At 49.0% G+C, this 26,323-nt stretch overlaps 11 protein-coding genes across 11 annotated transcripts; 7 read left to right on the forward strand and 4 right to left on the reverse strand.

Annotated features, from left to right (window-relative positions):
• The first annotated feature begins 47 nt into the window (after positions 1-47).
• EDB82DRAFT_445998 (Chs5p-Arf1p-binding proteins-domain-containing protein) lies at positions 48-2,849 on the forward strand. Its single transcript, XM_025735670.2, has 5 exons — positions 48-271; positions 331-457; positions 507-637; positions 693-1,983; positions 2,029-2,849. The coding sequence occupies exons 1-5, from the start codon at positions 249-251 to the stop codon at positions 2,569-2,571; spliced, it is 2,115 nt and encodes a 704-aa protein (XP_025586353.2). The 5' UTR covers positions 48-248; the 3' UTR covers positions 2,572-2,849.
• A 544-nt stretch (positions 2,850-3,393) lies between these two features.
• EDB82DRAFT_500464 (ubiquitin-conjugating enzyme/RWD-like protein) lies at positions 3,394-4,732 on the forward strand. Its single transcript, XM_025735671.2, has 2 exons — positions 3,394-3,835; positions 3,901-4,732. The coding sequence occupies exons 1-2, from the start codon at positions 3,815-3,817 to the stop codon at positions 4,357-4,359; spliced, it is 480 nt and encodes a 159-aa protein (XP_025586354.1). The 5' UTR covers positions 3,394-3,814; the 3' UTR covers positions 4,360-4,732.
• On the reverse strand, positions 4,559-5,336 carry EDB82DRAFT_180546 (uncharacterized protein). Its single transcript, XM_065607146.1, has one exon. It carries the CDS (start codon positions 5,250-5,252, stop codon positions 4,806-4,808), a length of 447 nt encoding a protein of 148 aa, XP_065464948.1. The 5' UTR covers positions 5,253-5,336; the 3' UTR covers positions 4,559-4,805.
• On the reverse strand, positions 5,337-8,444 carry EDB82DRAFT_180538 (uncharacterized protein). The gene has a single exon (XM_025735672.2). It carries the CDS (start codon positions 8,339-8,341, stop codon positions 5,420-5,422), a length of 2,922 nt encoding a protein of 973 aa, XP_025586355.1. The 5' UTR covers positions 8,342-8,444; the 3' UTR covers positions 5,337-5,419.
• Positions 8,445-15,364: 6,920 nt separating this feature from the next.
• Positions 15,365-16,925, forward strand: EDB82DRAFT_180588 (uncharacterized protein). Its single transcript, XM_025735673.2, has 3 exons — positions 15,365-15,661; positions 16,007-16,110; positions 16,260-16,925. Exons 1-3 carry the CDS (start codon positions 15,582-15,584, stop codon positions 16,517-16,519), a joined length of 444 nt encoding a protein of 147 aa, XP_025586356.1. The 5' UTR covers positions 15,365-15,581; the 3' UTR covers positions 16,520-16,925.
• Positions 16,926-17,870: 945 nt separating this feature from the next.
• EDB82DRAFT_500477 (uncharacterized protein) lies at positions 17,871-18,505 on the forward strand. The gene has a single exon (XM_065608627.1). The coding sequence runs from the start codon at positions 18,119-18,121 to the stop codon at positions 18,362-18,364; it is 246 nt and encodes an 81-aa protein (XP_065464949.1). The 5' UTR covers positions 17,871-18,118; the 3' UTR covers positions 18,365-18,505.
• A 341-nt stretch (positions 18,506-18,846) lies between these two features.
• EDB82DRAFT_500480 (uncharacterized protein) lies at positions 18,847-20,686 on the forward strand. The gene is made up of 2 exons (XM_025735674.2): positions 18,847-19,438; positions 19,502-20,686. The coding sequence occupies exons 1-2, from the start codon at positions 19,295-19,297 to the stop codon at positions 20,291-20,293; spliced, it is 936 nt and encodes a 311-aa protein (XP_025586357.1). The 5' UTR covers positions 18,847-19,294; the 3' UTR covers positions 20,294-20,686.
• Positions 20,687-21,342: 656 nt separating this feature from the next.
• EDB82DRAFT_556254 (NADP-dependent oxidoreductase domain-containing protein) lies at positions 21,343-22,408 on the forward strand (the record flags this gene model as incomplete). The annotated part of the gene is made up of 3 exons (XM_025735675.2): positions 21,343-21,356; positions 21,478-21,889; positions 21,938-22,408. The coding sequence occupies 3 exons, from the start codon at positions 21,343-21,345 to the stop codon at positions 22,325-22,327; spliced, it is 816 nt and encodes a 271-aa protein (XP_025586358.1). The 3' UTR covers positions 22,328-22,408.
• On the reverse strand, positions 22,146-23,230 carry EDB82DRAFT_180804 (HIT-like domain-containing protein). Its single transcript, XM_025735677.2, has 2 exons — positions 22,413-23,230; positions 22,146-22,291 (listed from the first exon to the last, which is right to left on the reverse strand). The coding sequence occupies exon 1, from the start codon at positions 23,075-23,077 to the stop codon at positions 22,490-22,492; it is 588 nt and encodes a 195-aa protein (XP_025586359.1). The 5' UTR covers positions 23,078-23,230; the 3' UTR covers positions 22,146-22,291; positions 22,413-22,489.
• A 786-nt stretch (positions 23,231-24,016) lies between these two features.
• EDB82DRAFT_525107 (uncharacterized protein) lies at positions 24,017-24,289 on the forward strand (the record flags this gene model as incomplete). The annotated part of the gene is made up of 2 exons (XM_025735678.1): positions 24,017-24,210; positions 24,265-24,289. 2 exons carry the CDS (start codon positions 24,017-24,019, stop codon positions 24,287-24,289), a joined length of 219 nt encoding a protein of 72 aa, XP_025586360.1.
• Positions 24,290-24,459: 170 nt separating this feature from the next.
• On the reverse strand, positions 24,460-25,918 carry EDB82DRAFT_500490 (uncharacterized protein). Its single transcript, XM_025735679.2, has 2 exons — positions 25,730-25,918; positions 24,460-25,677 (listed from the first exon to the last, which is right to left on the reverse strand). The coding sequence occupies exons 1-2, from the start codon at positions 25,809-25,811 to the stop codon at positions 24,593-24,595; spliced, it is 1,167 nt and encodes a 388-aa protein (XP_025586361.1). The 5' UTR covers positions 25,812-25,918; the 3' UTR covers positions 24,460-24,592.
• Between the last annotated feature and the right edge of the window lie 405 nt (positions 25,919-26,323).

Consider the following 26,323-nt stretch of genomic DNA (forward strand, 5'->3'; position numbering starts at 1 on the left):
AGTAGAGCTGCCCAGGCCCAGGGCAGTTTAGAGTACGTACATCCTGAACTGTACCTAGAGCTCCCTATCAAGGCCAGATCTTAGGGAGGGACCAGCATCCTTTGTCTTTGGCATCTCACTCGAAACAAGGGACCCCTCAACCGGTCTCGACTGTTTCTCTCCCTACACATCACACGAGGCCAATTCTGACGGCTCTCATCTGATATTCTCCCCCGATCCTCAATAGCGAGTGCAAGGAGCTCGCCATTATGGTCGCGCCAGCGGTTCCCGAGTAAGGCGCAACACTACCGAGATGCTTAGGTAGCATCCACATAGCTAATCTGGGACCAGAATTACCGAGGAGATTCTCCACGAGTCGATTGACGCCCGAACCGAATCTCTCGCTGGCCTTCGAGAACTTGGCCCTCCCGATCTCGTTCATCTTCTAAAGCACGGCGTCCGAAACCCAGCCAAGCAGGTACACGACCTCGATCGGCGCAAGGGAGATCAATAGCTGACTTGTCCAGACTGGCGTCTACCACCATGTCACCGGTGTCGACGCATCTTCATCAGCTAGTCTAGCAGCGTATATCAATACTTTGACCTACAAAGAGTCAGGACCAAATGCGACAAACAAGATTGTTGAAGGCGTCTTCTGGTACGTCATAACCCTTCCGCGCTTGTAAAGAGTTGCAGAGGCTAACCTTTGACAGCTGTTACAATGCCTTTTCACGACTTGATATGCGTGTGCATGTATCGATTCCCGGAACCGTAGAAAGCTACTGCGTCGACGAGCGTGGCGAGAAGCGAAAGGCTTCGGAGGATCTCTGGTTGGAGACATACCTCTGCAGTGTTCTTCGAGCATACTCATACGCAGACGATGGCAGCGGCGACACGATTCGAAAGATTATGGGCGTTCGAAGATTCAATCCTGTCACAAACACTGAAACCGAGCATCGTTTCCTTCATGCTGCAGAACAACTCTTTTTCAGGGGATGGCAACTGGGTTCCGACTCGGTAGTTCAGGTGCCTACCAACGTATCTAACCACCTGACCACTGGCCTTCTAAAGTATCTCGAAACCACCGGTCGATATGCCTCTGGAATCAATCTCTTTGAGAAGCTCCGAACGCAGAGTGTCGAGGTTTCATCTCTGTTGGCAAAGGTTATGTTCATGGGCCATGAGGAGGTTGCTGGCATCAGAACGTTACACCAGTCTTTGCAGGAAACCCCTATGGACTATGTTATGCTCGATACTCAAGCTGAATTTCTCTTGCACAAGGCCAAGGGCGCAGCTACTCCTGAACTCAAGGACGAGAGGCTCAAATTGTCCCTGGGTTGTGCGGATCGAGCGACAGTTGCCGCCCCGACTGAGTTCAGCACATGGGCCCGACTAGCTCAGGTCTATGTGGCTATGGAGGATTGGGACAATGCGCTTACCATTCTCAATTCATGCCCTATGTTCACCTACCAAGACAAGGATACTCCCTTGATGCCAGAGCCAAAGGAAGTCATCCTGTCAACTCTTCCTGAAACTCGCCTTGACGAGATCGACAGCGAGCCTGAGTCACGATACTCGGAACAGGTTGACCCCAGTTTGCTCAACCTACGAGCCGCATCCTACAGAGGTACCTTCAAGAAGGCGTATGAGATCCTGACCGAGATGACTGCAAAGATTGGCTGGGATCAACTCCTAAAGATCCGCAGTAATGTATTCGTGATGGAGGATGAGTATCGCACAGAGAAGCAAGAATCTTCTCACCCAGGTGCCTCGAAACGGACCCCGAGCACCGATGGTCTGCGAGGTACACCCGATCAAACTGTCAACCGGGACAATGAGGCAGAGGGCGAAAGCTCGGAAAAGCCTGCTGAGGAGGTTCCCGAAGTAGTGGTCGACGCTGCTGCTGACGCTGATGCTCCTGCTACCAACGGCAACGGTGAGCAGAGCAAAATTGAGAAGCCATCGAATGTTATCGATCCAGGAGAGGCAAAGACAGATCCTGAGGTAAGTTCTGTTGATATCATCTCTCGAACCAGCTAACAATTGCAGACCACCAAGAGTGACGAGAATCTGTCAAAGCTCAACACCAAGCGCCTTTGTGAACGCTGGTTGGATAGTCTCTTCATGGTTCTCTATGAGGATCTTCGTGTTTACACAATCTGGCGCACTCAGATGGCTCAGTACCGCGCCCAGCAGATGCAGTACAAGAAGTCAGCGGAGGAGTGGGAGATTCTAGGCTCTCTCGCCGAGCGCCTCCAGCACATGGACGAAGCCGTAGAGGCGTACCGTGCATGCCTTTCAATCCGCTTCAGTCCCAAGGCCCTGGCAGGAATCCTACGTGTCTTCGAGAAGACTAAGAGCACACGAGAGACAGTAGCTTCCGTCATCCGATTAGTGACATGGCAGTACCGATGGTACAGCGAGTTCAGCCCCGAACTCCTGCACACGATACGTACTCTGATCGAGGATGAGGGAGCAGTCAAGGTCCGAAGCATCATCCAGGCGACAAGCTTGCCTCAGAACGTTCTAGACCTGACACATCACTATGCTGCGCTATGCGCGACATTCAGAAGCAGCGGTACCGACGGTTAGTATCGAGTGTCATGATTTGTTTCAATGGTGTATTTGTCGTAGGTATGGTTAGATATACAACGGTGGATGTGTGGTGTAGCGGAGCAATTTAATTCAATGAAAGTCTCTCTCTTGGAGAGTCAAAAGCTGACTTTTGAGGGTTTCTGTTCTAATGATGAGTTATTCAATATGCTGAAGGGATGTGATCCATCGGTGCAAGCAAACAATCTGATAAAACATAGTAGACATAAACGAATGCATAGTATACAATCAACAAATGGCTATCAGCCAATTTTTTTAATATTGCATGCGACCGACTGCAGCTATCCATTCACTGGGCCTTTTCTCTCTTGTTGGTGTAAGTGGAATGCTGCTGTGAAATCCAACATGCAGTTGCTCTTTTGACAGAAGATAATCTGTACAACCTGAGTTTGTTAGGGTGTCGAAGTCCTTTTAGCTCGCTCTGCCCTGTACTTCTTGTCTTGTTTCTGGTGCCTATAGACGAACATGTATGATGAAATAGTTCACACACTCAAGCTAGCACGTTTGATATTAGCACGTTTGATATTGAACAAGAGTTCCCTCCTGAAACTCCATCAATTGCTTCTGTATGTTTTTCTTTTTCTAGGGAGTAGGGAATCTTGGCCTACCGCAAATAAATTGCTTGCTGTTTCCTTGTGCCCCACACAAGCTGTTGTGATACACACCCCAAGTTTATACGACAAAGAAGCTACTGCCTGTTTGGGCAGAATCTAACCAGATAGATTGAGTAGGTACTCAACTTGATTGCATGATATCAGCACCTTCCTAAGCATTTGTCTTTTGCTACTTCAAGTGGTACTTTCACAGGCTGCTGTTACCGCTGCTGTTGCTGCTGCCAGCTTCTTTATGCTCCAATACCCCACTATCGTCATACCCCTTCTAGTGGGTAGCAGAAGAATCGACTTCAAGCTGTAGACGACAAAAATAAACAGCCTAAGAAGTATGGTGCAAGTAGCGTAAAGTGGCCTTGTAATTTAGTCTCTGCTCCCAGCGGCCAACTTTTCTGGTACCCTGATGCCCTTCCACTCTCCAATCCCAACTTTCAACATCCATCTGACATCAAACAAGCCTCTTCTTATCATCAGTCTATTGCACTTGTCCGTTGATCATCATCAGCATCGTGGTTCAACAGCACATCATTAAATAACAAGATATTCCCGAAGGAAGAACTGCAAGCATCATCCATCTTCCGTTTGTTACTTAATTCTACTACACCTTCACAATGGCCAAGCGCATCACCAAGGTACGCCTTTCATTCTTGTCTATATTACTTCTCCTCCCGTTATCTAACCCTTTTTTCCCTCTCAGGAATTTGCCGAAATTTCCCAAGATCCCCCTGAGGGCTTCTCGGTGGCTCTGCCTCCCAACGATACTATCCACACATGGCACGTCACCTTAACGGCGCCCCCCTCGACCGTCTACCACCCAGGCAAATTCGGCATCCTCCTCAACCTTCCCACCGACTACCCCTTCAAGCCCCCGGTCGTCAAATTTGTCACCCCCATCTACCACCCTAATGTGACAAACGATAATCTCGGCAACATCTGCTTGGGTCTCCTTAAACCAGATGCTTGGAAGCCCAGCACCAAGCTCTATGCCGTTCTGGAGGCGCTTCGCAACCTCCTGGAAGAGCCCCAGCTCGACAGCCCTCTCGAAGATCGCATTGCGCAGCAATACCAGACCGACCGGGCTGCGTTTGATCAAGCGGTGAAGCAGCATGTCCAAAAATACGCCATGGAACCACCTATTTTCTCTCCTGCTGCTTAGAGGAGCAGTGTCACGGAGGAAGGCGAAGTCAGCTCTCCGGACTCAATCTATTTGGACTCGAACTATTCATCAAGAACGGAAGATACATAGAGCGATGGGTCCAACGATGGGAGTAGTTTCAGTGGCGAGACCATCACGGCTGACGAAGGGACTTGTGGTGAGCCTCAGGGCTAGACAGAATGGTGGGCGAGGAATGGAGAGCACGGGCGACTTAACCGGAAAACTTATGAGATGGGACTAGCCACGAGAACACATTCGTCTCGTGTCGGCTCATCTTAGTCTTGAGCTGTCAAGCTCTTACCCTGATACAAAAGTACATAGGTATTAGGGTGTCAAACATGAAACATCTTATCACATGCAGGCTGCGTACGTTTGACGGTCGTGTAATTATCTTTCATTCCATTAGGGTATCAAAAGTATCCCCCAAATCTACTCCTCGGCAGGTTCTAACCAGTTCGTGCGTAATTTTCCCTCGCCCTTCTATATGAAAACCAAGCACCACCAGGACCTTTTGCCAGTCCTTGCAACCTTGCCGTGTGCCTTGAGCAGAAAGCCATTCGCCTCTCGCAAAAGTGCTTTTGGGGTATGGTGGTGCGTTTTGTCTTATCGCAATGCAGCCGTAAACCATCGTCATTAAGTAAAACAATGTTCCTTTTTTGGTACCATTCCATCCTGTACATTCCAGCCGTACCAACGCTGATCCCTCCTCGCTCCTTGAAGACGTACATAGTGAACAAACAACTCCCCATCGTTAGGGGCAGTTGAAGAATAATGAAAATGAGAATGAGAAAAGAGAGTTTTTGTGTTTGAAACAGAATAAAGGAGAAAAATACAGACACAATGCGGGCTAAATCGATAAATAGACCATGCCTTCCATTGAAACGCCGTTCCATGATAAAAAGTCGGCGGCTTCCACTACCGTGTTGGTGTGGGCCAGTGTGTGCCGAAATAAGAAAGTAGCTGAACAGTAAATGAGATGTTGAAGGAGTGTTGTGTTGTGGGTGTAAGAGATGAGAGGTTGTGAGGTATGTTGTTAAACGTGGCTTGAAAATCTAATTTCCTAGTTGTTCCATGTCTTGCCTTGACGGACTCTATCCAATTGTGCCTTAGCTCGACGTTGCTGACGTTTCTCGTCAATCTGGACCTGGCTCAGATGCCCGAAGCCATTCCGCCGCTTGAAGCAAGCCTCCATAAGAGCGTTGGCATCAATCAGGCGGCGTGGCATCGATTGCACCACGCCAAACATCTCCATGGGATCGCCCACGGATCGGATCTCGTTCTCGCCTAGCTTGAAGATGGCCAATGCGATGCGGAAAAGAGTCTTGGAGCCTTCGTAGAAGAACACATCCCATACGCGGAGGGTGGTTTCGATGGGTAGTGTTCCGATGAAGCAGCTCATAAACCAGGCTGTCATGCAAAGTGTGATTGGTGGGAGTCTGTCGGTGGGCGTTGACATGCGTGCCAGTTCCTTGCGACGGGAGCGAGTAAGACGAATCGACTTGCTCGTTGAAGGTCGAGAGTTGGGATCAGCCTCAAGCTCTCCGCCAACTTTGTCCCAGACAGCAGGCATGGAAGTGCGCATCTCAGTCATGAGCACTCCCAAGTCAATCTTGGAACCCTCAAGACTCATCTCATGGGTACCGGGAAGATAAATGCGCGTAATGACGTTGAGGAGCCAAAAGCATTGTTCCTCAGTGTCAACAAAAAGCAGCAGAAGACCAGCCAAGAAGTTCAAACTTTGGCAGTAGCCAATGCGAGGGTTGTATACAGCGAATGCGTGAAGTACACGGCGAAGAGAGGTAATGATAGGTGTCTCGCCCTCGACGCTTTGAGGAGCCGGGCTGGAGCTGCGAGTGGAATCCGTCATTGTCGACTCTCTAGCGCTACTTGACGATGTCGTGTCCATCCCGCCGGGAGGCTTAAATTTAATGTTATCGGGGAATGTGCGATGTAGATCTCGCTCGATAGCCTCAGCATCAATGTCCTTAGCTCGCTTAGCTGTGAGCTTATCGTAAAGACCCGAGTGCTTGGCCAGAATAGCTGGTCCGCCAGCATAGTAGAACCAAGCGGCACCGCGCCATTCTGGGGGGATACCCTTGCGAACAAATCGTTTCGTCTTTGCGTTGGGAGCGGGAAACCGGTTCGGGTGGTCTGTCATCAGGGCATTGTCTTTCAGGTACTGGTTCCACTTCTTTCGTCGACGAGCGAGGTACTCAGTGTATCCAGTATTCCAGGTGTCATACTGCTGTCGCGTCACATACTGGTTTTCCTTCTTGAAACCGTATCGATCACGAGCGCCAGGATCTTCCGGCTCAACTGGCTCAGGGATAGCGACTGGGGGAGGTGGAGAAACTGGCTTGGGTTTGAGCTCAGCCTCGGGGGCCGCTCTCGGTTCGGGCGCTGGCTCTGAGGCGTATTCAGAGTTATTCCTTGACTCGGGAGTTTCGGGTCGATCTTTTACTTCAAAGACGGGTGCCAGGGTGGAGCCCGGTGGTGAGAGAGGTGCAGCAAATGACCCTGAGCGCGCAGTGTCGGATTCAATAAGGGAAAGAGGTTTTTGGGATTTGACGGAAGGCTCTGAGTCTAAAGACTTGACCGAGTCTCGCTTTTCAGGGATTTCGCAGCTGTATTTTTCAACAACGTGCTTTTCGGCAATGTGAGGAACGGATGATGTAAAGGCTGGAGATGTGAAGATCATCTTGGACATTCGAATTTCCATGTCGAGCGTTGAGGACTCGGGGACTTGCTCCTCGGGGAAATCATCCTCGTCGTCGTCTCTGACGTTTCGTCGCGGACCCATATCGGATGCTGATGATACTGGTCGAGCGTTGGTAGTGTTGTTGTTCGAGTAGTTCACCTCGTCGTCGTCAGTGTCAAAGCCTTGCTCGTACATGCCCATAACATCCTCAAGACTCGGCTCGTCGTGCTCAGCGTCGGGCTCGTTGTGTGTATTAGGATCGCGCTCCGCGCTTTCTGGGCCAGCGTATAATGAACCAACAGAGCTGTCCTTTGTGAGGACACTGCTTCGCTCGGTAACAGCGGTGCCGGGACCAGTTGTGTCTGTGAATTGAGAGCGGAAGCTCGAGCGCGATTCTTCACCACTCATCCACGGGGCGATAACAGGGCTTGGCGAAGCTGAGCCGCCGTTGTAATTTAAAGGAGGTCGTGCTGACGATGTCGCACCAGCAGCCGTCCGAATGCGAGGCGCTCTTGGATCATAAAAGTCGTTCCCAGGAGGAGAAAGTGCTGATTGATATGTAGAAGAGGATTGACAAGAAGATATCGAAGGGCCACGAGGTCGTTGAGGTGCAGGCCAAAGGGGATGTTGAGAAGATGTAACAAGCTCTAGGTACTGGTCGGCGGAATTGAAACCGGGGTTCGATGTTGCGGTCCCTGGGGCGTTCTGGGCGGGTCGTGGCTTAGTCACGTCGGTGATTGGTTGGCGGATACTTTGCTTCCGCGGCCGCGAGAAGTTCTCCACGGCGGGTGGCAGGGTGTCGTAGGCGCGAAGGTCAGCCAGTGACGATTTGGATGTCAGAAATGTCGGAGATGTGTTTCGGGAGTCAACAGGAGTGCTTGCTGCTGTATCGTAGCTCAGAGGCGATGGCGAGTGGGGCGAATCGAATGGAGATGCAGCTCGTTGCGATATTGATTGTCCGGGCATGAACTTGGAAGGGTTGGTGACGGAATCCCATCTTGGCGAAATCGGCAAAGGAGGTAAATGTGACAAGGACTCGTCTGACGGTTGACGAACATGTCGGTACATGGCGCCGAAAGGCTTGAGCTGCATTCGAGGCGAAGCCATGGGCGACATCATTGGTGAAGTCATGGGTGAAGCATAAGGTGATGCATCAGCTGTTGAAGTTCCCGGCATAAGGCTGTTCTCGCTGTCCCGTTGGCGATTACCATAAAAGGTAAATTTTGTTCGGGTTGCGTTTGGTGAACCCGGAGCGTCGGGTACGGAGATGGCGAGTGGTGACATGGTGTGATGTACTTTTTGTGGTCGGAGGACTCGATTTGTTTCGGTTACTGCTGCTGGGCGCCAGAGGCTGGCAAAAACTTTGGTCGCCCAGCGGGCAGGAGTATATTCGCTTGCAAAATGAAGATTTTTTCTGAATCAGAGGGTATCAAAGGTCGTTGTCGTCGTTTCGTTGCGTGACGTTCAATTTGTCACTTTGTCTGATCTGATGTTGCTTCCTTCCTGCAAGATGAACCGAAGGCAGCAGCACAAAGTTGTGGAGTTGAAAAAGTTGGATTTGTCAAAACGTAGCAACAGCTCTTGGCCATCGCTGTCGGATCTAGAACAGAGGATAGGATTTGCGACTGGAATTTGGCCAAAGTTGAGCCAGAGCGAATGTAGTATCGATAAAACTTAAAAGGATCGGCGAATCGTGATCGAGGGTCGAGTATATTGTTTCAAGTCGAAGTCGAGCTGCACTGCCAGCAAAAAGAAAGAAGGCGCTTCGCTTCAGTCAAAAGCAAAGTTATCTAACCAAGAAGTCGGTCGGTAGTTGGTCGGTGTAGAAGAAGACAAGCGAGAATAGTCGGTCTCGAGAATGGGTTTCCGGTGTGGTGAAGTAGTAGGTATGTATGTAAAATGATGGGGCACAGTCGAGACCCCACGGACGGTTAAAGAATTGACGCCGAATCTCGTCTCAGACAGACAAGACAACCAGCCGGCGTCCGAGAATGTGAGTTGATGATAGGAACAAATGATGGCCTCAGCCTGTGCTTGGAAGAGAACGAGAAAAGTTCGCAGCACCTACGCAAAGAAGCACCTTGCGCGCAAGCGTTGACTCTTTTGACTGGGAACTGGGACTGGGACGGGGAAGCCGGATTGGCAGGGCGGGTAGAACGAATTTCAATAACCAGGATGTTCTCGCAGCCTGGGCCAGAAAAGTACCGGGGTATCGTCGCCTACCAGGGGAGCTCGGGCGCTGCTGTAAGATGAATCCGTCTCTAGAGGGAAACAGTGGACTCCCAAATGAGTTATAGAACCGATGAATCGGAGGGTGTAATCGATCACAAACTTGGAAAGTTGACAAGCTAAAAAAGAGAGAAGCCTGAGCTTGAGCTTGAGCTTTTTTGGTGGTTTGTGTTGGTGTCGGTGATGCGCTGATGCTCGCTTGATAGTAAGGAGAAAAAAACTCTTGGACGCGGTTGACAGCCCGGTCTCAATTGATCCCACCTCAGGGACTAGAAATGAGACAAGGGAGAGCGACTGGAGAGTGACAGGAACTGGAACTGGAACTGGAACTGTACTGTCTAGGGGGTTTGGCAGAAAACTAAGACCTGAAGCTCAGCATGCAGGAAACAAATAGCCTCAGAGCGGGTCTAATGTGGAATAAAGCGATTAAATTATTTTGTCTTTTTGGGCAGATGTGCACCCCCAAAGACTGTTGCAAGTGGCGCGGGGAAAAGAAGAAATGAGACGAGACCCCAACCAGAACCAAGACCAAGACAAACTAAGACCAAGACTTGAGTGATACAAGAAAGCACGTCAAAAAAAAGAAGAAGTCCAATGTCCTCAAGATCCTTCCAAAGGGGGCCAAGAGGCTGACAAAAAGGATACACAGGTTCGCTTCAGTACAGGGACCATACAAACGAGGCCTACCAAATATGGGTGACGGTTACAGTACATGTAACCCTTAGGTGCTAATGTGCCTCGTGGCTTTCAACGTCCCCAGCAGGCGGCGTCTTTTCCGTTTGGCTGTTTGCCATTTGTCTTTCTTGAATCTCGGGAAAAGCCAGTCGACCCAAGCAGACCTACGAGACCAAATTTTGCAACGCGATTGGCCGAATGAATTCCCCCGGGGAAGCAAATGCTGTGTCTTTTTTCAGCTGGTGACGGCTCTTTTTGCACGCTAAATTCTTGGTTTAGAGGGCCCGTTGTTGAGTCAGTTAACACCAGGACCAAGTAGCAGGGGTTCCAGGTGCCTACATAGGACAGTTCAAGAGCAGTTGCTGTGATTGAGAAAAAGGAAAGAAGAATACGAAAATTATAGATCCAGGTAACAGGTATTATAGAGCTTGATTAGAGATGGCGCAGGTGAATGCGGTGGCAGATGGGTATCTCATCAATATGCTTATTCCATGGTGTTGCCATCTTGAGGGAATAATACAGGGATAGTAAAGTCTAACTGTGCCTTACACGATGGTGGACAGATGGATGTTTGGAACAAGGGAGGAGAGACGAGTCTCTAGATGAATTACTCTTAGCCAGCTGGCCATCGACATGGAATGCTAAGCCGTGAGACAAGTTTATCCCTAATATGCGTGATGAATCTCACAAAGGGCAAAAGATCAACAGAGGAGCCTTCTCACTTCAGGTAGTACAAGTCGAAATCTCATATGTACGCTATGATGGTCGACGATAGTATTGACTATGGCCCAAAAGCCTAAAGGCATCTTGTCAGATTAGATCATCCAACCAACACAATTACAACATCATCCCTTTGGTTCGTCTCATTCCTTATTGGGCTTTTATGCGACCTTCCCCTCTCGAATATGGGATGCAAATTAAACCTGCCCCTCACGCCAATACTTTTTTGTTCGTCACATCACAGTCATAGTGTTTCACGGCGCTGTCGGTCCCCATGTGTTACAGTGCCACCACCTCAACAGTCGACACCTGAGACTGGACGAAAGTGGTTCTCGCCGAGAAAGAAAAAGAAAAATTCCTCAGACGACCCTGATATTACCCATTCGACTTGATCGCGTAGAGTGTTGAGAGTGTCAGTCCGTTCTCGCTAATGAGGAGCCCATGCTCATGCTCCGACAAAGGGGGGGGGCCCATAGTTCAAAAAGGCGCTGCACCGTCTCTACGGGTTCCTCCCGTCAACGTTAACGTCCCTCCGCCGTTTCCCTAAACAATACAAGCGGCGCCGCGGCCTGTTCGCTGGGTGCCCGACTGGTGTATCTGCCCACATCGGGTAATCATGTCCCCCCTCTGCTAGTCTGGCTAAAAGACCTTGCTGAACAGACAGACGGTGCGCGCTTCAAGGCCTCCAAGCACTGCAAAAGTCAAACCACCAGTTAATGGCGTCAAGAGACATATTGGTAGTGGAGGAGACAAGAGAAATAGCCAATTAGATGCATTTCGTTCCTGGATCTTACTGTGGCTGTTGTACCTGCAGGGACATGGCTGCAACCCTGTTCTTAGGTCTTTTTTTTTTTTTTTTCATTCTTTTTTTTTTCACTCCCATGCACAATTTAGCCATTGAACCAAACATTTGGAAATTAATAAAAAGTATTTCCGCTCAGCTGCATTAATTACGTCGATGAACAGGAGAGACGTGCACTGGCGAACTTCCAAGGCACAAAAAAGAAACATGTTTACCATTAGTAATTACCTACACATTGGCTCGCATCCATGACCCCAGTAAACTTTAGTTAGCTGCTCCGAGGACAAGTTCTCTAGGGCCGTGTTGTGTTGCATAGCGTCTCTGACGCATCGCAATATCAAAAACCGTGAATAGATCACAAATCTCGATTTACGATGCCAATGCCTTGTTACTACTGTCCCAGCGATTGAATTTCGATTTTATGCGGAGTGGAAAGGGACGATCGCCCAGGCAGGGCAGGATTCGACATCCTTGTTGTTGTTATTCCGGTGAAAAGCTTCTGGTTGACTTCGAATTCTGGTGATCTACAGAGAATCGAGATGACATGCAGGGATTATGTAACCGTCAACTCGTTTCGACTCGCTCCGGTCCCCGTGGTCATTTCGCTGTCGGTAATAGTTTTTGATGCCTTTAATTGTTATGCTCGGTGATTCTTTGAAGGCTATCCACTCTATTCTCGTTAATACGTAGTCAGGGGAAAAGTGACCTCACAGACGCACCAAATGCCGTCAGACGAAAAGGAAAAAACTCAACTGTGTTTACAAACTCCATTTTCTGCACCTTAGTGCATGTGATAAGCAGCCACTCACGCAGTGGCACAGAACACAGTGTCTAAGCAATTACAATTTCTCCGTAGTTGAGTGCTACGCCGTAAGAAGGAGCAAAAGTTGAAAAGCAAACATCATTGTCCAGGTTAGACCGCCCATGAGCAGAGCAGAGATGTGAAATAATTAGTCCAACAGGTATGCAACTAGCATGTGTCTCTGTCATTCTGGAAACTTGGTGAAGAACAAGTTAGCCTTGTCTTTCCCCCGCTTTTTGGTGGAGACCCTGCCATGAGTTGGATGGGTCCCTTGAAAGGACGGACTGACAAGCACAAGGCGTTCAGTGACAAATGCTGAGCCGAAAGAGGCTTACTGGGAGATGATGCTGACGACGAGTTGTTGGCTTAGAGGGAGCGTCGAGTTAATTGCAGGATCGTGAGGCTTGGACAAGAACTCGTCACTATTGCGTGTAGATAGAACGAATTCGTGATATTGACTTTCACATTCCTGTCCAGAGACATGCGTAAATAGCATATAGCATGTGAGGCTAGTTAATTAACTGCACATGCTATCTATGCATGTTTCTAAGATTCATGGGGTCCCTAGACTCATCTCGGTAGGTGGTCATCTTATTTATGCCCGCTCCGAGCAGCTGGGACGGTGATATATCCCCGTCGTCACTAATAACCGTTACCCAGGGAAAGTGACATATTGTTTGTATTCGAATACAAACAGACGCCACTACGCGTTATAGCTTGCGACCTTTTGGTTAAGGCATAATTGATGGCATGGGCACGTCCATTCAATACACGCTAGCAAACCAACCCGATGGCGCCTCGTTCAATAGAAGACAGTCAGTCTCATATCATTGTTCGCGATTTAGCCGAAAGCTATTTCGCGTTTCGAGAAACGGTTCCCGGCTTGGTTGCGTGAATGTGGTAGACGGTGGCTGAGATGTGTCTAGACTTGAGTTGGCTTGTAAATGGTCATGGCCGAAAGACAGGGTCTTTCGGCTTCAGTTCCAACCGAGATAATTCACCCAGGAACGCCGTCTGTTTCATGCTTCTTGGAAAGCAAATAGTTCACCGATGAAGGGTCTTCTTGATACATTTCCACTCATGAAAGGATCGTCGGTGGTGGCTTGGGTGTATCACCAGCATTCGATCCTCCAAGTACCGTCATTTCTCTCCCTTCGTTGTTAATACTCCCAGTATACAATATACCGGGGTCTGACCCTGCATGAATAATTCATTGTGGTTTGGAAGAGCTGCGATGCTTCATTTCTTTTCGGGGTTTCTATAGCGACTTGATATGACTCGTTCAGTAGTATAAAGCTGTACCCTCTTGACGTCAAATACTACAAGCTCCGGATCAAGGGCGAACGGAAAGACGGGAAGCAAAGCAGGGAGGAATTAGACATCGAGGTCCGAGACTGTCCGTGTCAATGTTTCGGTCTCGATCGCCTCTTTTTTCGCCCTTGATTTGGTTGATCCATTAAACAACCTTAATACTCTTTTTTTTTTTTTTGTTTTTTTTTTTTTGCGCAATATTAGGATTGTTAACTGTCGTCGTCCAGCCAGCGAGGAGAGTGGAATTGAACGCATGGCTCGAGATTTGAAGCAAAGTATAGTCAAATTTGAGCAGCGTCATTGGATACCACGTCAACTTGAACAACAGGACACGGTCTGTAAGGTAAATCAATAAGCAAACTAAAATAAACAAATACTTATAACATCAAAAGAGGGAGCATTTTCGTTTGACGTTGTGAATCCATCATCAACTTTCGAGGGATCCTACCCTAGACCGGATTGTGCTGATAGTCAACATCACGTGACCGAGCATCGACATCCCGAGCTTCCTCCTCAAGGACCAAGGCTCACAATCACATCACCACGCATCAATGACGCCAGTCCTAATTGTGTTAGCCCACTTGTTCGAATTGGATGATTCAATCTCCGACTTCAGTTCGGCCAAGAGACGGGACATTTCCGTCTCACTTGAAGCAAACAACAAAACAACGGAGAAACTTGTACCGTCTTCCGCTCCATTTTCAGGTTCAGCTCCAGCTCCAGCCTCCTCCAGTCTTAATGAGGGGCCCGAGCTCCCCTTTACCCCTACCACTCCCCTCAAGCTCCTGTTTCTTGGGGGGGGGGAAGTGAAGTGACATGTTACAGAGCTATCTGCAGCTCCGTTCGTCCTTGTTTCGAAAGCTGATGAGAGTTCGTATATCTGCTTTTTTACAAGGGATATTCATCACAAACAATTGGCTCAATTGTTGCTGCAGCTTCTGACCGTTCATCATTCGCAAAGATGAACCTACCAACAATAATACACAAAAGGTCCCAACTTCCGGTGATTACTTGAGTTTCCGAGACACTCCCTTCCAACTCTGGGCTACAACGTGAAAGTCCTACGTCACATATTCCGGGGACTGGGAGTAGTTGCTTGCCCAGCCCCTCCAGTGCCCGCGTTCCCAGTCTGGTTCTCTATGTACTGTACTGTATGTCAGACTGAGCTATTTCCCCACTCTCTAACTATTCCCTTCTCTATCGTTCTCTGTGCCTGGTCCCTTTCCTGTACGTACTTGGATGAACAAGCCGGGAAAGGAAACCCCAAAGTTAAAGTATTACTTTGATGCTTTCCAGGGACATGTATCTTTAGCCAGGACCATATCTACATCTTGATTGGACAGAAACCATCTCTGGTCCATTGCGCGTCTTTCTTTGGCTTCCGTACGGCCCTGATCGACCTGCCCTGGAGGCTGGACTGAACGGATGCACGCTGGTGGTTCGCAAAGCAGCTTGTTGACCTGCCTTGCAGCGCGCAACGCAGCTTACCTCCGGGAAGCTTGTCCACACCAAAAGCTGGGCCGCCCAATCCGTCCTTAGATGGCAAGCTCGTGGGACTGTACCTCGACTTGTCGCAGGCCTTCCTTGCATCGCATTTCCATGTATTCGTTACTTGACTTCTGTTAGGTATTGATATACCACCACCATACAATCATGGAGTGTATCCAGTGATGGGGTGACTACGACATCCGCAATTGGCTGGGCTGGACTGGGCAGCTCTCTGCCTTTCTATCACTGTCGCGGTCATTGTTACTGTCGCCCTCCAGCTCCTCACGCGTAGTCTCTCCCGCCCTCTGCCCTCCCCTAGCCTTCCTCTGTCTCTCTCCTCTCTTCCGTTCTATTCTTGTTTTGCTTTGCCTAGCTCTCTGTATCTCGTGCTATACCTTGACCAACCTTTAAAACCCTCTCTCGCCCCTGAGAGAAACGCCTTGGTCCTTTGAACTTGTCAATCGCATCTTAAAAGACTCCAATACACCACAATCGCCATGTCCCGTAAGAGAAAGCAAGACGAAGAGGAGGAGCTCGTCTCCCTCCCCGAAGACTCCGATGGTGAGGAGGAGGAAGAGTAAGTGCTATTCGCTTTCTTACATGTTGTTTTCCGTGATTTGATTGCGGTTGTCAATTACCCAATCGCACGTTTGTTGGCTGCGCAGCTGGCGCGATTCGTTGCGCAGCTTACCAAGTATGCGCGCGCGCATCTGATGTCGCATACCATACATTGAGGGGCGCCTCGACGCGATGCGATTCAACGCATGACACCCATTCATACGCTCCATTCGCGACTATCTCTGATTGCATTGCAATTTACTTACCGTCTGAATATGGACTCGCTCCCTGCGATACCGGACCGGCATTTTGTTCATGACTGTTATGTTGTCGCGATGACTTTTGGCTGACATCAAGCGAATAGGTACGTCTCGACCGCAGACGAAGAGGAACAAAGTGAAGAAGACGAAGACGTCGAGGAGGAAGAGGAGAATGACGATGAAGAAGATAAAGAAGCCGACGCAAAGGGTAAGTCCTCAATGTGTAGATGTACTTGGGTCAGGCATGCAGTATCGACACTCATGCATAGTGTCTGACCTAGCCCATCTACACATTTCCGACTCAGTTTCGGATAGTCAACTTCTTATAAAGAGCAGAATGCTGACAATATTATTCAGTCGAGCCTCCTGTAAAGAAGCGCAAGACGGCCGAGGCGGACGACCAAGAACTCAATGGCGACGCTGAGGACGATGAGGAGGAAGAAGAAGAAGAAGAGGAGGAGGAGGAGGAGGCAGAGAATGACGAGGAGGATGCCGAAGGCGATGAGGAGACAGCTGATGTTCCTGCTCCAGCCAAAGAGACCGTTAAGGCTGCCGAGGCGCCTGCTGCCACCGAGACTCCAGAGTCCAAGGCGGTCACGGCCGGTGGTGACGAGTAATACTGAAGAGGTAGCTTATCTGTCGTATAGTAATTCGTTCTTTGTATTCGATTCATCCATAAATATTCAGATCGTTGCTTCGAGAGTCTTCTGTGAGTGATCGAGTTATCGTCGTCGTCCAGCTATGTCACCAGTTTGGTTACAGTATAAGTTATCCGTTGTGGTGTTGGGGGGGAGCAAACCAGAGCTCGTCCATAAAGGGGGATATGTCAGGAAGTTAACTCTTACGTATCCCCTTTCCTTGACAGATCAGTCAATTCTTTTCTTCAAAGCACGTGCAATACGGCATAATACGGAACAGGAGGAGATCTGGCCAAGACAGATCTTTATCGTTGATCTTGATCTACCCGCGCTGTGTCCACTTACCGATCAACCGAAACCACGTTTTAAGTACGTAGATGCTCTAAAATAACCTTAGAATAAACGTTTCTTTCTATCTGGGGGAGGACGAAAATAGGATGTCATGAAAAAAAGCGCGCAGAGAGAACCCCTGCCATGGTGTTGTTATTGGTGCAGATGCTTTTCGTGACTCCGCAACGGGTAGGGCTGAGGGAAGGTTGAGGGTTTGACTGAGGGTCATGATGTTTATTCTTGGGGTTGAAGTGAAAAGGGGGTGTTGTTGTAGAGGACGTATCTGCTTGGGGTTGTTTATGTCTGATGGGAGATGTGGTGAAGGACACTCAAGATGTTGACCTCGATATGGTAACTTGTCGATGTAGCATCTAAGCTAGAGTATGGCAGTTACACTGTCTGTATTAAGAGAAGGCGACATCATTTCCATATGTTAAATGGCAGCTTAGAAGTCTACTGTGTCTGGTACGGAGACGTTGAAGGACTGAGATGTTCCATGGAAACCAAGGAACACCACTACCAATGACAGAAGACAGCAGATTCGTGAGGAGCCCCCCTACCCCGGATTCTTTCATATTCTGGAAACCAAATGAACAGAAAAGGCAAGGTCAAAGCCGTTGCAGGGTGGTCTGATCTGATGCACGCCAATGCTCTTTACCACGCGTTCACCTGACAGAAAATAGCAAAGCCAAGCCTGACCAGCAGGATCTAAACATGTACGCACTTGGTACAGTCGTGTTGGACCGACATAAAACTTTTCACCAACTTGACAGTGATGCCATGGTGACATAGTGAATACAACTTTTGTTGACGCAATTCTTGATTCCTATTACCCAAGAAGAACAAGAGAAAAGAGAGAACCAACACACATACACACACACACACACACAACAGCCGTGGATATGCCATACTATCCCAATAGGTAAAGGTGCAATCCTGTTAGGTCCTCGTGACTCAACCTGCTTCAAAAAACCACAGGGCGAAAAGTAATTCTAAACATGGCCTTTTGCCCATCGTCGATCTGTATCATCCTCGGCAACAGTCAGAGTATTCTTTCTGTAACTCAGCATCTCACTCCCCACGGCCTCTTCCAAGGCAAACGAGATTGAGGTTAGTCAACGATACCCCATCTTACAGGGGTGAGGATCCACTGGGCGCTCTTTAGCTCTGGGGATAAACTCATACCACCCCCAAGTTTTCTTTAACTCTACAACTACATTTTGCTCTTTTGTAGTTTAAGCAGACGACATGTCTTGGGTACCGGGTGGGTTGATTATACTCTTTTCCCTCCTCGAGAGTCACTCAGTCAAGGAGACTATATATCTTCTTACTAGGTTTACACGACACAACACAATCTTTACTCGGACTTATCAAAAACCTCAGACAGTTCCTCTTACGTGGCTATTAGGTAGCCAAGTGCCCGGATTACTAACAGAATGCCCATCCTTGACAGGTGCCAAGCCCAGCTGGCTCTTGGCAATTGGCCTCCCGTAAACAAGACCTGACAGGCGTCAAAGTTCCCAGGTTCCCCTTCGCGGAATGCTTTACCGTACATACTGCTCCTTGACCTCATGTCATGTCCGTGTTTGTGCCTGTGGCCCTAAGTCCGAGCCCTCTAAGCGAAGGATAACTTAGCTTTTGCAAACTTGTGATGCATCACATTGGTCCATGTCCCATACATATCCATGCCAGGTCCCCGTCCCCTCCGGTCACGGCTTTACAGTCCGTGTGTCACGGCTCTTGGAGTTGCGTTGCAGCAGGTGTCGTAATGCGAATCGCTGTTGGGCCGCGCCCTTTCTCAATTTCTTACAGTCTTCTTACTTTGGCACCCTCCCCCCCGCCAGGCTTGTTTTTCTTTGCTACACGACTCGTTGGATTTCTTATGCATGGAGGTGGTGGTAGTTTCGAGTAATTTGATCCTTGGCACTTCTATTTGGGCACCGGGTGCTGGGTCTGAAATAGAAAAAAAAATCGTAGTATATAAGGGGACCTTCTCAGCCCCAAGATTGAAGTTGTGAACCTGTCCTCTGCTCTGTAAACCTCGGGTCTTCCGTCCTACTTCCCCCCCAAGCCAGCAAGGAGAACAGACGAAGAAGAACGAAGAAAACCGCACATACGATCCAGAACAGAAGAGAAACAGAGTAGCTCCGTTATGGCTTGTGGCTTGTCAACAGTAAAAGACAACCGACCAGCCTCGAGACTACGAGTCTGCCGCCTTCTTAACTGCCTATAACAAGAACCCCCCTTTTTACTCTTTACCTTTTTTACCCAGAAGCAAAAGAAGAACACAGACAGCATAGAAGAAACCGAAAGAACCTCTTCGGGAATCGTTGTGCCAGAAACTCCCCTTCCGTGATGACGGGGTTCAAGGACAACCTCGTGCTAGTTCTAGTATTTGCGGACAGCCGTTAAACAAAAGCCAAAATGATGAGCTCAAATTTCCTCGAGACCGTCGGCGACGGAGACGGAGCAGCGCGCTTTGGACGCATGCCCGATGACTGGATGAACGGCATCGATGCTGCCGCCATGCCCTTCTCCAGCCTGGACGCTTCATACGAGACTTCTACAGTAAGTACCCCTTTACCAACAGCTCAGTTCCAGAGACAAAGCTAACCAACACGTCAACTGCAGAACCCTCTTCAGTCTCCAGAGACGCCTAGTCTCGATAACACCGTCTTCCCCTCCCCCCTGACAGACCTTGCCTACCTTGATCGTTCCTTTGGAGACTTCTCCTCCAACTATGCCATCCATCCTACAACGCCGGGACAATTCCCCGTCCACCCGCCTCATCGTACCTCATCTAGCTTCTCTGAAGGCTACGATCTGTCCTCTGCCAGTCCATCCCTCGGTCCCGTGTGGCCCGCTCACGTCTCGCCGGCGGCGACGTTCCTCCCTACGCCGCCCATGGCAGACGAGCTCTCGGCCGCTTCGTCCCCACCCGAGGAAGATAACCAGGATGATGATGACTACGACGATGACTCGTCGGAGCCCGCGAGCAAGAAGCGCAAGCGTTCCACGGCATCCAAGATAACAAAAACAAGGGGTAGCAAAGACACACCCAAGCGCAACCCAACGCAGCTGCGCACCGCTTCTCGTGCTCCCAAGAAGCGTGGCGCTGCGGCTGCTCAGCCCAGACATCCCAGCGAGACGTCTGAAGAAGTCAAGGCACGGGCTGCGCACAACCAGGTTGAGCAGCAATACCGCAAGCGCCTCAACACCCACTTTGAGCGCCTCCTTTCTGTCCTGCCTCCACCAGGTACAGAAGGCGGCATTGCCAATGACCGCCGAGTGAGCAAAGCCGAAGTGCTTGATCTTGCGCGCGAACGAATTCGTGCGCTCGAGAAGCAAACGGCTAGACTTGAGAGGGAGAGGAGGGAGCTCCGAGGAAGAATTGCTCCAGATGGAAGACGGTGTATGGTTTAGTTCAGTTTAGTTCAGTTAGATGATGAGTTGATTTATCTTTGGTATGGTATGATTAGGAGTGAGGGATTGGAAAAAGGAGAGGATAAGGATTGGGGCGTATGGGAGGCAATAGTTAACGGGCAACCATGATGGCGAATAAGGAATAAACACAAAAAAATGGCGAGAGTAAACAAAAAGGTAGAAAAGCATAAAAACAGGTTCAAAGGCTGGAGGGTTCGGGGTTTTGTTATGGATGCACCATGGTTAATTGGCTTGGAAGGAGTTGCTTGATATCAGTACCAGAGTTAAAGGATTATCGGAAAGGTTTATGTTGATTTAAAGTCATGTATCTTAATAGGAGGGAAACCGATTCTGCTATGTATGAGTAATAACAGGAGCCCCAATTCGCTTGAACAAGTTTCTCAGTAACATGTAGTTGCGCGACAATGAAATGCTAACAACTCAATCAGTGGCAATGCTGCAACTGTCTTAGCCAACGTTCGCATTAACGTCATTAACTGATTCGTCATAAAACTATGTGAAGTATGCTCTGGTCATTGAAAAGAGGCTTGTAGAGACGTGAAAGGACCCTTGTTGGGTACACTAAAGAGTACCAGGGTGCCTAGGTAGACCTTTATCGACAAAGAAACTAAAGTATTATGACCAGGGGCGACAAGGTGTTGAATTATCTACAATGTTAGATCTGATATTGAAAAGGTCAGTGACATGCTATAGATATGAAAGAGCATCTTTGTCGATATCAATATAGGCTTGCCATACCACCTTGTCTCTCTAACCAGGCGAACAAATCATTGCTCCCAACAAAGACCGCCACGATGAATATCGAATGGATAACTTGAGGAACGTACCACTTGACAACCAAGCCAGAATACCAATGGGTGAATGATAACTAGGCTGGCATGTCTATTTAAACTCGTGTAGACCATGCTGCCCAGCTCAAGCTCAATACAACAAACAGCAACGATCTATCTGGCCTGCACAAGAAGACTTACGTCCTTAGCAACAGACGAACGACAAAAGTTGGCGAAAGCAATTCGAATACCACCAAAATGGCCCCAGACGTGTAAGTTAAGTTGTACTGGCTTTGGCCAGCCTGCTGATATCTCACTTAGACGCACTTTCACCCTCAACACGGGTGATGAAATGCCTGCCGTCGGCTTTGGCACATAGGGCATCCCCCGCAGTCAAGCTGCAAAAGCTGTGGAAACAGCGCTCCGCGCTGGCTACCGCCATATCGACACAGCACTCGCCTATGGTAACGAGCGAGAAGTGGGAGCTGGAATCCGCGCTTCTGGTGTCCTTCGTAAAGAGATCTGGGTATCAGGCAAGCTCCGAAACAACTGGCACAAACACGCCCCGCAATGTCTTGAAAAGAGTCTAAAGAATCTCGGTGTGGGATATCTTGACTTGTACTTGATTCACTGGTCCTGTCCTAGGGACGCAGACAACCCGGCGGTTTGTTACGAGGATTGGGACATTGTTGATACGTGGATGGAAATGGAGGAATTGCTGCACACGGGCAAGGTCCTGAACATTGGCGTGTCCAACTTTGGGATTCAACAGTTGGAGAAGCTGTTGAAGAGCCGTTGGACTGAAGTGAGTAGAGTATTCTGGCCTCGATAAAGCTCATCGCTAACTGTATAGATTGTGCCCGCTGTCAACCAGATCGAGCTACACCCTTGCAACCCATCGCCAAAGCTTGTAGCATACTGCGCCTCTCGAGATACCCATACGGAAGGCTATTCGTGCTTGGGATCTGGTCGTTCAGCCCTGTACCGTAACGAGACCTTGATCGACATCGCTGAGGCGAATGAGAAGACAGTACAGCAGGTGTTGCTCCAGTGGGGCATAGAGAAGGGCTGGGGCGTGGTTTGCAAGAGTGTCACTCCCTCCAGAATCAAGTCTAACTTGGAATTGGGCGGATGGGAGCTGACAGACGACGAGATGGGGGCGATCGATGACATCGAAGAGCGGTTCAAGGCCGTCAGCGATGAGTTTCTGCTGATAAGAGTGTTCTTTAGAGACGACGAGTGAGGTTTCACGATAGCAGTATGGGATGATGGTAGAAGGTACAACTTGAGTAACTTGGTATAGATTGATAAATAGCAGAAATACTTACAGGAAGGGTATCAGATGAACGAATAACATTTGGAGAACATGCTTGACCAATGAGATAACACGATGTAGATCCTCAACTCAGAGTTTAGACTTTTCCTCATTTTGAGATTCATCCTCCTCCTCCCTCATTACAGTAGCGATGCTTTGTCTGAATTCTTCCGCCAAAACAACCGCCTCATCATCGTCCAACTCCTCTCTCTTTCCCCTTCCAAACATGGTAAAACTCTCACTGAAACGCCCACTGGCTCTGATTTCTGGCCGCGGGATGATATGAAAGTGCATATGAGGCACGACCTGGGCAGCAGCAGCGCCATTATTTTGCACCACATTCCAATCTTCTATACCAGTTGCTCGTGCCATGGCCTTTGAGAGAATGCGTAGATAACGACCCAGTTGAGCGGACTCTGAAGCCGTGACGTCGCTTAGCTTAGGGCGATGCGGTCGCGTGCAGAGAAGAAGATGACCCCGGCTTAGAGGTAGGATATCGAGAAAGGCAACGAGAACAGGCGTTGAAAGAACAACGAAAGATGCTGGAGATACCAGCTCGGGATTGATGAGTGAGGATGTTGATGGCGGTGGATTCAAGGGGTCGAATGGTTCATAGACCGAGGAGATCATGCAGAAAGGGCATGTTGCTGTTGGGGGAGGAGCTGAAGGGTCAAACATGGTTGAGTATGAAGCTAAAAAGGTGGACTATGAAGGGTTACGAATCGAAATATGACCAGAGAAAGAATTGGTGATGTTGCAAGTTTGAGATCGGAAAGAAGTTTGATGAGATCTAGGAACCGAGGTTGAGATGAGATGAGATCGAACATGAATTCAGCAATCATGATTGACCAGGGATGTCCAGGGATTGGGGATCGAGACCGGGGCCGATTTTAGTGCATTTATTAGTGGATGTGGTCGCTGTGGGGTGCTTTAACTACCACTAACCAAAACGCTTGTTTCTCAGACTGGCAAGGAACTATTGGTGATGATAAAATGTATATGATGTCTACTGATTGAGGGCTTTTAGCAGATGCTTGTGATGAGATACAAGCTTAGTATCGAAACCATGTCTAGCTAAAACTTGTCCAATAACGCTACTGAACTCTCTGTCGTTGGCCTCAGCTTAAGATAACTTCAGCATTCACTTGTTAAATGGCTTAATAGTATTGACATATACCGTCGTGAGATGAAGAGTGTGTCGTTACTCAAAGGTATTCTGTTCTTAAATAGAGCTACAAATGTAATTCACATGTTAACGTCTATGTCTTACATACCTTGGCTGCTCCCATAGTATGTCATCCCTCAATAGGAGAATTGACTCTGATATTGTGCAAAACAAAATCTTTCAGACACCCCATGCTACTTAGGACCGAGTATTAGTTGTCTAGTTATTTCTTTTACCTTCTCAAGCTCAGCTACTGATTGAGGATCGCATCGAGGTACGCAAGTACGTACCCGCTAAAGCACTTCTTCACCGCCCAATTCTGCCGTCCAAACTTTCCCATCACCGCCTTCACGCCCAAAGCGCCTCTAATCTTTTCCTTCACTACCAAAAAGCAACCTATCGCCCCAGCTTAATCAACAACCCACCATCACAACCACATAACCAACGTCACAATGCCTCGCGAAGAGTACCAAATTCCTACCGCCTCTACCGGCCAGCGTGGCGGTACCCGCGACGACCACCAGGTTCGTCATGTCATGGCCTACATCTGCGGTGACTGCGGCGGCAGCGTCACCCTCGGCAAGGATGCTCTTGTCGCCTGCCCTCACTGCGCCGGTCGCATTCTTTACAAGGAGCGAACCAAGCGGTAAATAGCCCCGTACTTGGCTCGACAAGTGTATGTTACTAACTGCGACGATAGTATGGTGCAGTTTGAGGCCCGATAGACAATAAACGACCTTTGATTACCAAGCGAAAAGAGGAAGACGAAGAAGAAGACCTTGCAAGAGAACAAGCATGAGGTATACTGATTTCATCAAGATGGGAGTTTTGGGTCTGGGAATTACGTCGAATGAAAAATAAATAGACAATGTGACACGGTTTGCGCCGCACGACTGATACTCAAGTCTGTGTGATTGATTACTTCTTTGTTTTGTCCCCTCAAGCCTCAAAATCGGCTTGTAAATGTCTAAGCTGAAAATCCTAAATTTACCCCCCCAAACGCCACTGTATGCTTTTTCCCTTTATCATTACCTCTGGGTATGGAGGTACTTTGCGAAACTTGCGTCCGCCATGACTGAATCATCCTGATCACCCATGGCAGCTTCGTATCGATCTTGCAGACCTTGCTTCTGGACCTCCTCGTCGGAATCAGTATCATCCCCATCATCATCGCTGGCAACATCGGCATCGTCCTCTTCCTTGGCTACCGGTAGGCCGCCAACTGACATGCCCTGCATCATCTTGTCCAGCTCCTTCTCGCGGGTGGCCTTCTTTTGCTCCTCGCGCTCTGCCCTCTTTCGCTCAAGCTCGGGTTGATAGTCGCGCAAGAATTCCTGCCTCTTTTCCTCGACAGCCTCGAAGAACTCGTCCACGCCGGTGCCCAGCCGTGAACTCACACCAACAACGCTAAGATGAGCGTAGAACTCCTCCAACATCAAACTCATCGAGTTGAGAAGACTGCCCATGTATCCGCTACCACCGTGGCCACCGCCCTCAACACCACCCAGCTCATCCGACTCCTCATCCTTTCGTAGAGCCTCCTGGAAAGCTTCAAAGTCGGTCATCCACTCCTTGGCAAACTCGGCGTCCTTGACATCAGTCTTGTTGAAGACCAGAATCATAGGAAGCTTTGTCTTGTAGAGAATAGAGCAAGCGTAAAGCATGTTAGACATGAAGGTCGAGGTGGACGCAGTTCGCGGGGTATCGATAACATAGGCGATAACAGTAGGGAAAGAAGAGGCAAGCGACTCGAGGAGAATAGTTCCAGAGGCAGACCAGACAAAGACCTCGATTTGTCCGGGTGTGTCGACCAGAATTCTATCAATGGGCTTGCGATCGGGCTTCTCGGGATCGGGCTGGGCGCGCTTCTCGAGCAGGTTGACGACCTGGTCAACCTTTGTAGCAAAGAGGTTAAGAGAGGTCAAGATTCCACCGTTGGGACCGAGGTTGTACTGCTTCATGACCTCTTCGTAGTTGACCGAGTCGCGGATATCGATGTTGGACTCAAAAGGCACAGACAGTACAGCAGGATCGAGGTTGATGACATATGGAGGAGTGTCGTTCTGGTGAAGATGAGCGTTGATGCGTCGCATGAAAGTAGTCTTTCCAGATCCTAGAAGAATAGTTAGGTATGGAAATGCGCGACGGTTAGGACTGTAGCTTACCCGCCATGCCAACGCAGACGATGGCGACGGGAGGCGAGTTAGCCTTGGGGGCTTCGCCAGCGGTTGTAGATGATTCGGCCATGGTATGTTGGTTTCCTCGTATCTTTATGGAGTTAGGGTTTATCTTGAGGCTGGTGGTTAGGACAGAGCTGGAGGTTGAAGGGAATGAATGGAAGGAATGAAAAGTGACGAAATGGAGACACTCAAAATTTTGGGCGCGGTCAACGTTGATGTGGATGCCCCGCGCGGGGTCATTCGCTGGAAGCCAGTGGTTGCAGCACATAAATTACAGCTGAATAAGCCTGAGTGTCTGAGGCGGAAATTAATATAGATCGTTAATTATTCTACGTCAACGAGTATTTTGAGTTGGGTATTAAGTGTGTCTTGAACATCGTCTGTCAAGTCTTGCTGAGAACCGGAGGCTGGAAACCGAACTTTCACAACGGCACTGGACAGCTGCAAATTTTGTCAAAGTACACTTAGACAAAGTGTAGCTTGTTCAACGGAATGAGATAGACCCATAGTACCTCTCAAGGAAATAATTCACAAAACCCATCCATATCTTGATACAAGCTTGCTATAACAAACTGCCTC

This window comes from Fusarium venenatum (assembly GCF_020744135.1).
Source record: "Fusarium venenatum strain MPI-CAGE-CH-0201 chromosome Unknown EDB82scaffold_2, whole genome shotgun sequence".
Taxonomy (NCBI): Eukaryota; Fungi; Ascomycota; class Sordariomycetes; order Hypocreales; family Nectriaceae; genus Fusarium; species Fusarium venenatum.

Excerpts from the sequence above, each read along its gene's own strand:
- EDB82DRAFT_445998 (XM_025735670.2), top strand. The coding sequence starts at position 249 with ATGGTCGCGCCAGCGGTTCCCGA. Across the intron at positions 638-692 it reads ATTGTTGAAGGCGTCTTCTG|CTGTTACAATGCCTTTTCAC; the intron begins GTACGTCATAAC and ends AACCTTTGACAG. Across the intron at positions 1,984-2,028 it reads AGGCAAAGACAGATCCTGAG|ACCACCAAGAGTGACGAGAA; the intron begins GTAAGTTCTGTT and ends TAACAATTGCAG.
- EDB82DRAFT_500464 (XM_025735671.2), top strand. The coding sequence starts at position 3,815 with ATGGCCAAGCGCATCACCAAG. Across the intron at positions 3,836-3,900 it reads TGGCCAAGCGCATCACCAAG|GAATTTGCCGAAATTTCCCA; the intron begins GTACGCCTTTCA and ends TTTCCCTCTCAG.
- EDB82DRAFT_180546 (XM_065607146.1), bottom strand. The coding sequence starts at position 5,252 with ATGGAACGGCGTTTCAATGGAAGGCATGGTCTATTTATCGATTTAGCC.
- EDB82DRAFT_180538 (XM_025735672.2), bottom strand. The coding sequence starts at position 8,341 with ATGTCACCACTCGCCATCTCCGTACCCGACGCTCCGGGTTCACCAAAC.
- EDB82DRAFT_180588 (XM_025735673.2), top strand. The coding sequence starts at position 15,582 with ATGTCCCGTAAGAGAAAGCAAGACGAAGAGGAGGAGCTCGTCTCCCTC. Across the intron at positions 15,662-16,006 it reads GATGGTGAGGAGGAGGAAGA|GTACGTCTCGACCGCAGACG; the intron begins GTAAGTGCTATT and ends TCAAGCGAATAG. Across the intron at positions 16,111-16,259 it reads TAAAGAAGCCGACGCAAAGG|TCGAGCCTCCTGTAAAGAAG; the intron begins GTAAGTCCTCAA and ends AATATTATTCAG.
- EDB82DRAFT_500477 (XM_065608627.1), top strand. The coding sequence starts at position 18,119 with ATGTCTTGGGTACCGGGTGGGTTGATTATACTCTTTTCCCTCCTCGAG.
- EDB82DRAFT_500480 (XM_025735674.2), top strand. The coding sequence starts at position 19,295 with ATGATGAGCTCAAATTTCCTCGAGACCGTCGGCGACGGAGACGGAGCA. Across the intron at positions 19,439-19,501 it reads CTTCATACGAGACTTCTACA|AACCCTCTTCAGTCTCCAGA; the intron begins GTAAGTACCCCT and ends CGTCAACTGCAG.
- EDB82DRAFT_180804 (XM_025735677.2), bottom strand. The coding sequence starts at position 23,077 with ATGTTTGACCCTTCAGCTCCTCCCCCAACAGCAACATGCCCTTTCTGC.
- EDB82DRAFT_500490 (XM_025735679.2), bottom strand. The coding sequence starts at position 25,811 with ATGGCCGAATCATCTACAACCGCTGGCGAAGCCCCCAAGGCTAACTCG. Across the intron at positions 25,678-25,729 it reads CGTCTGCGTTGGCATGGCGG|GATCTGGAAAGACTACTTTC; the intron begins GTAAGCTACAGT and ends CTATTCTTCTAG.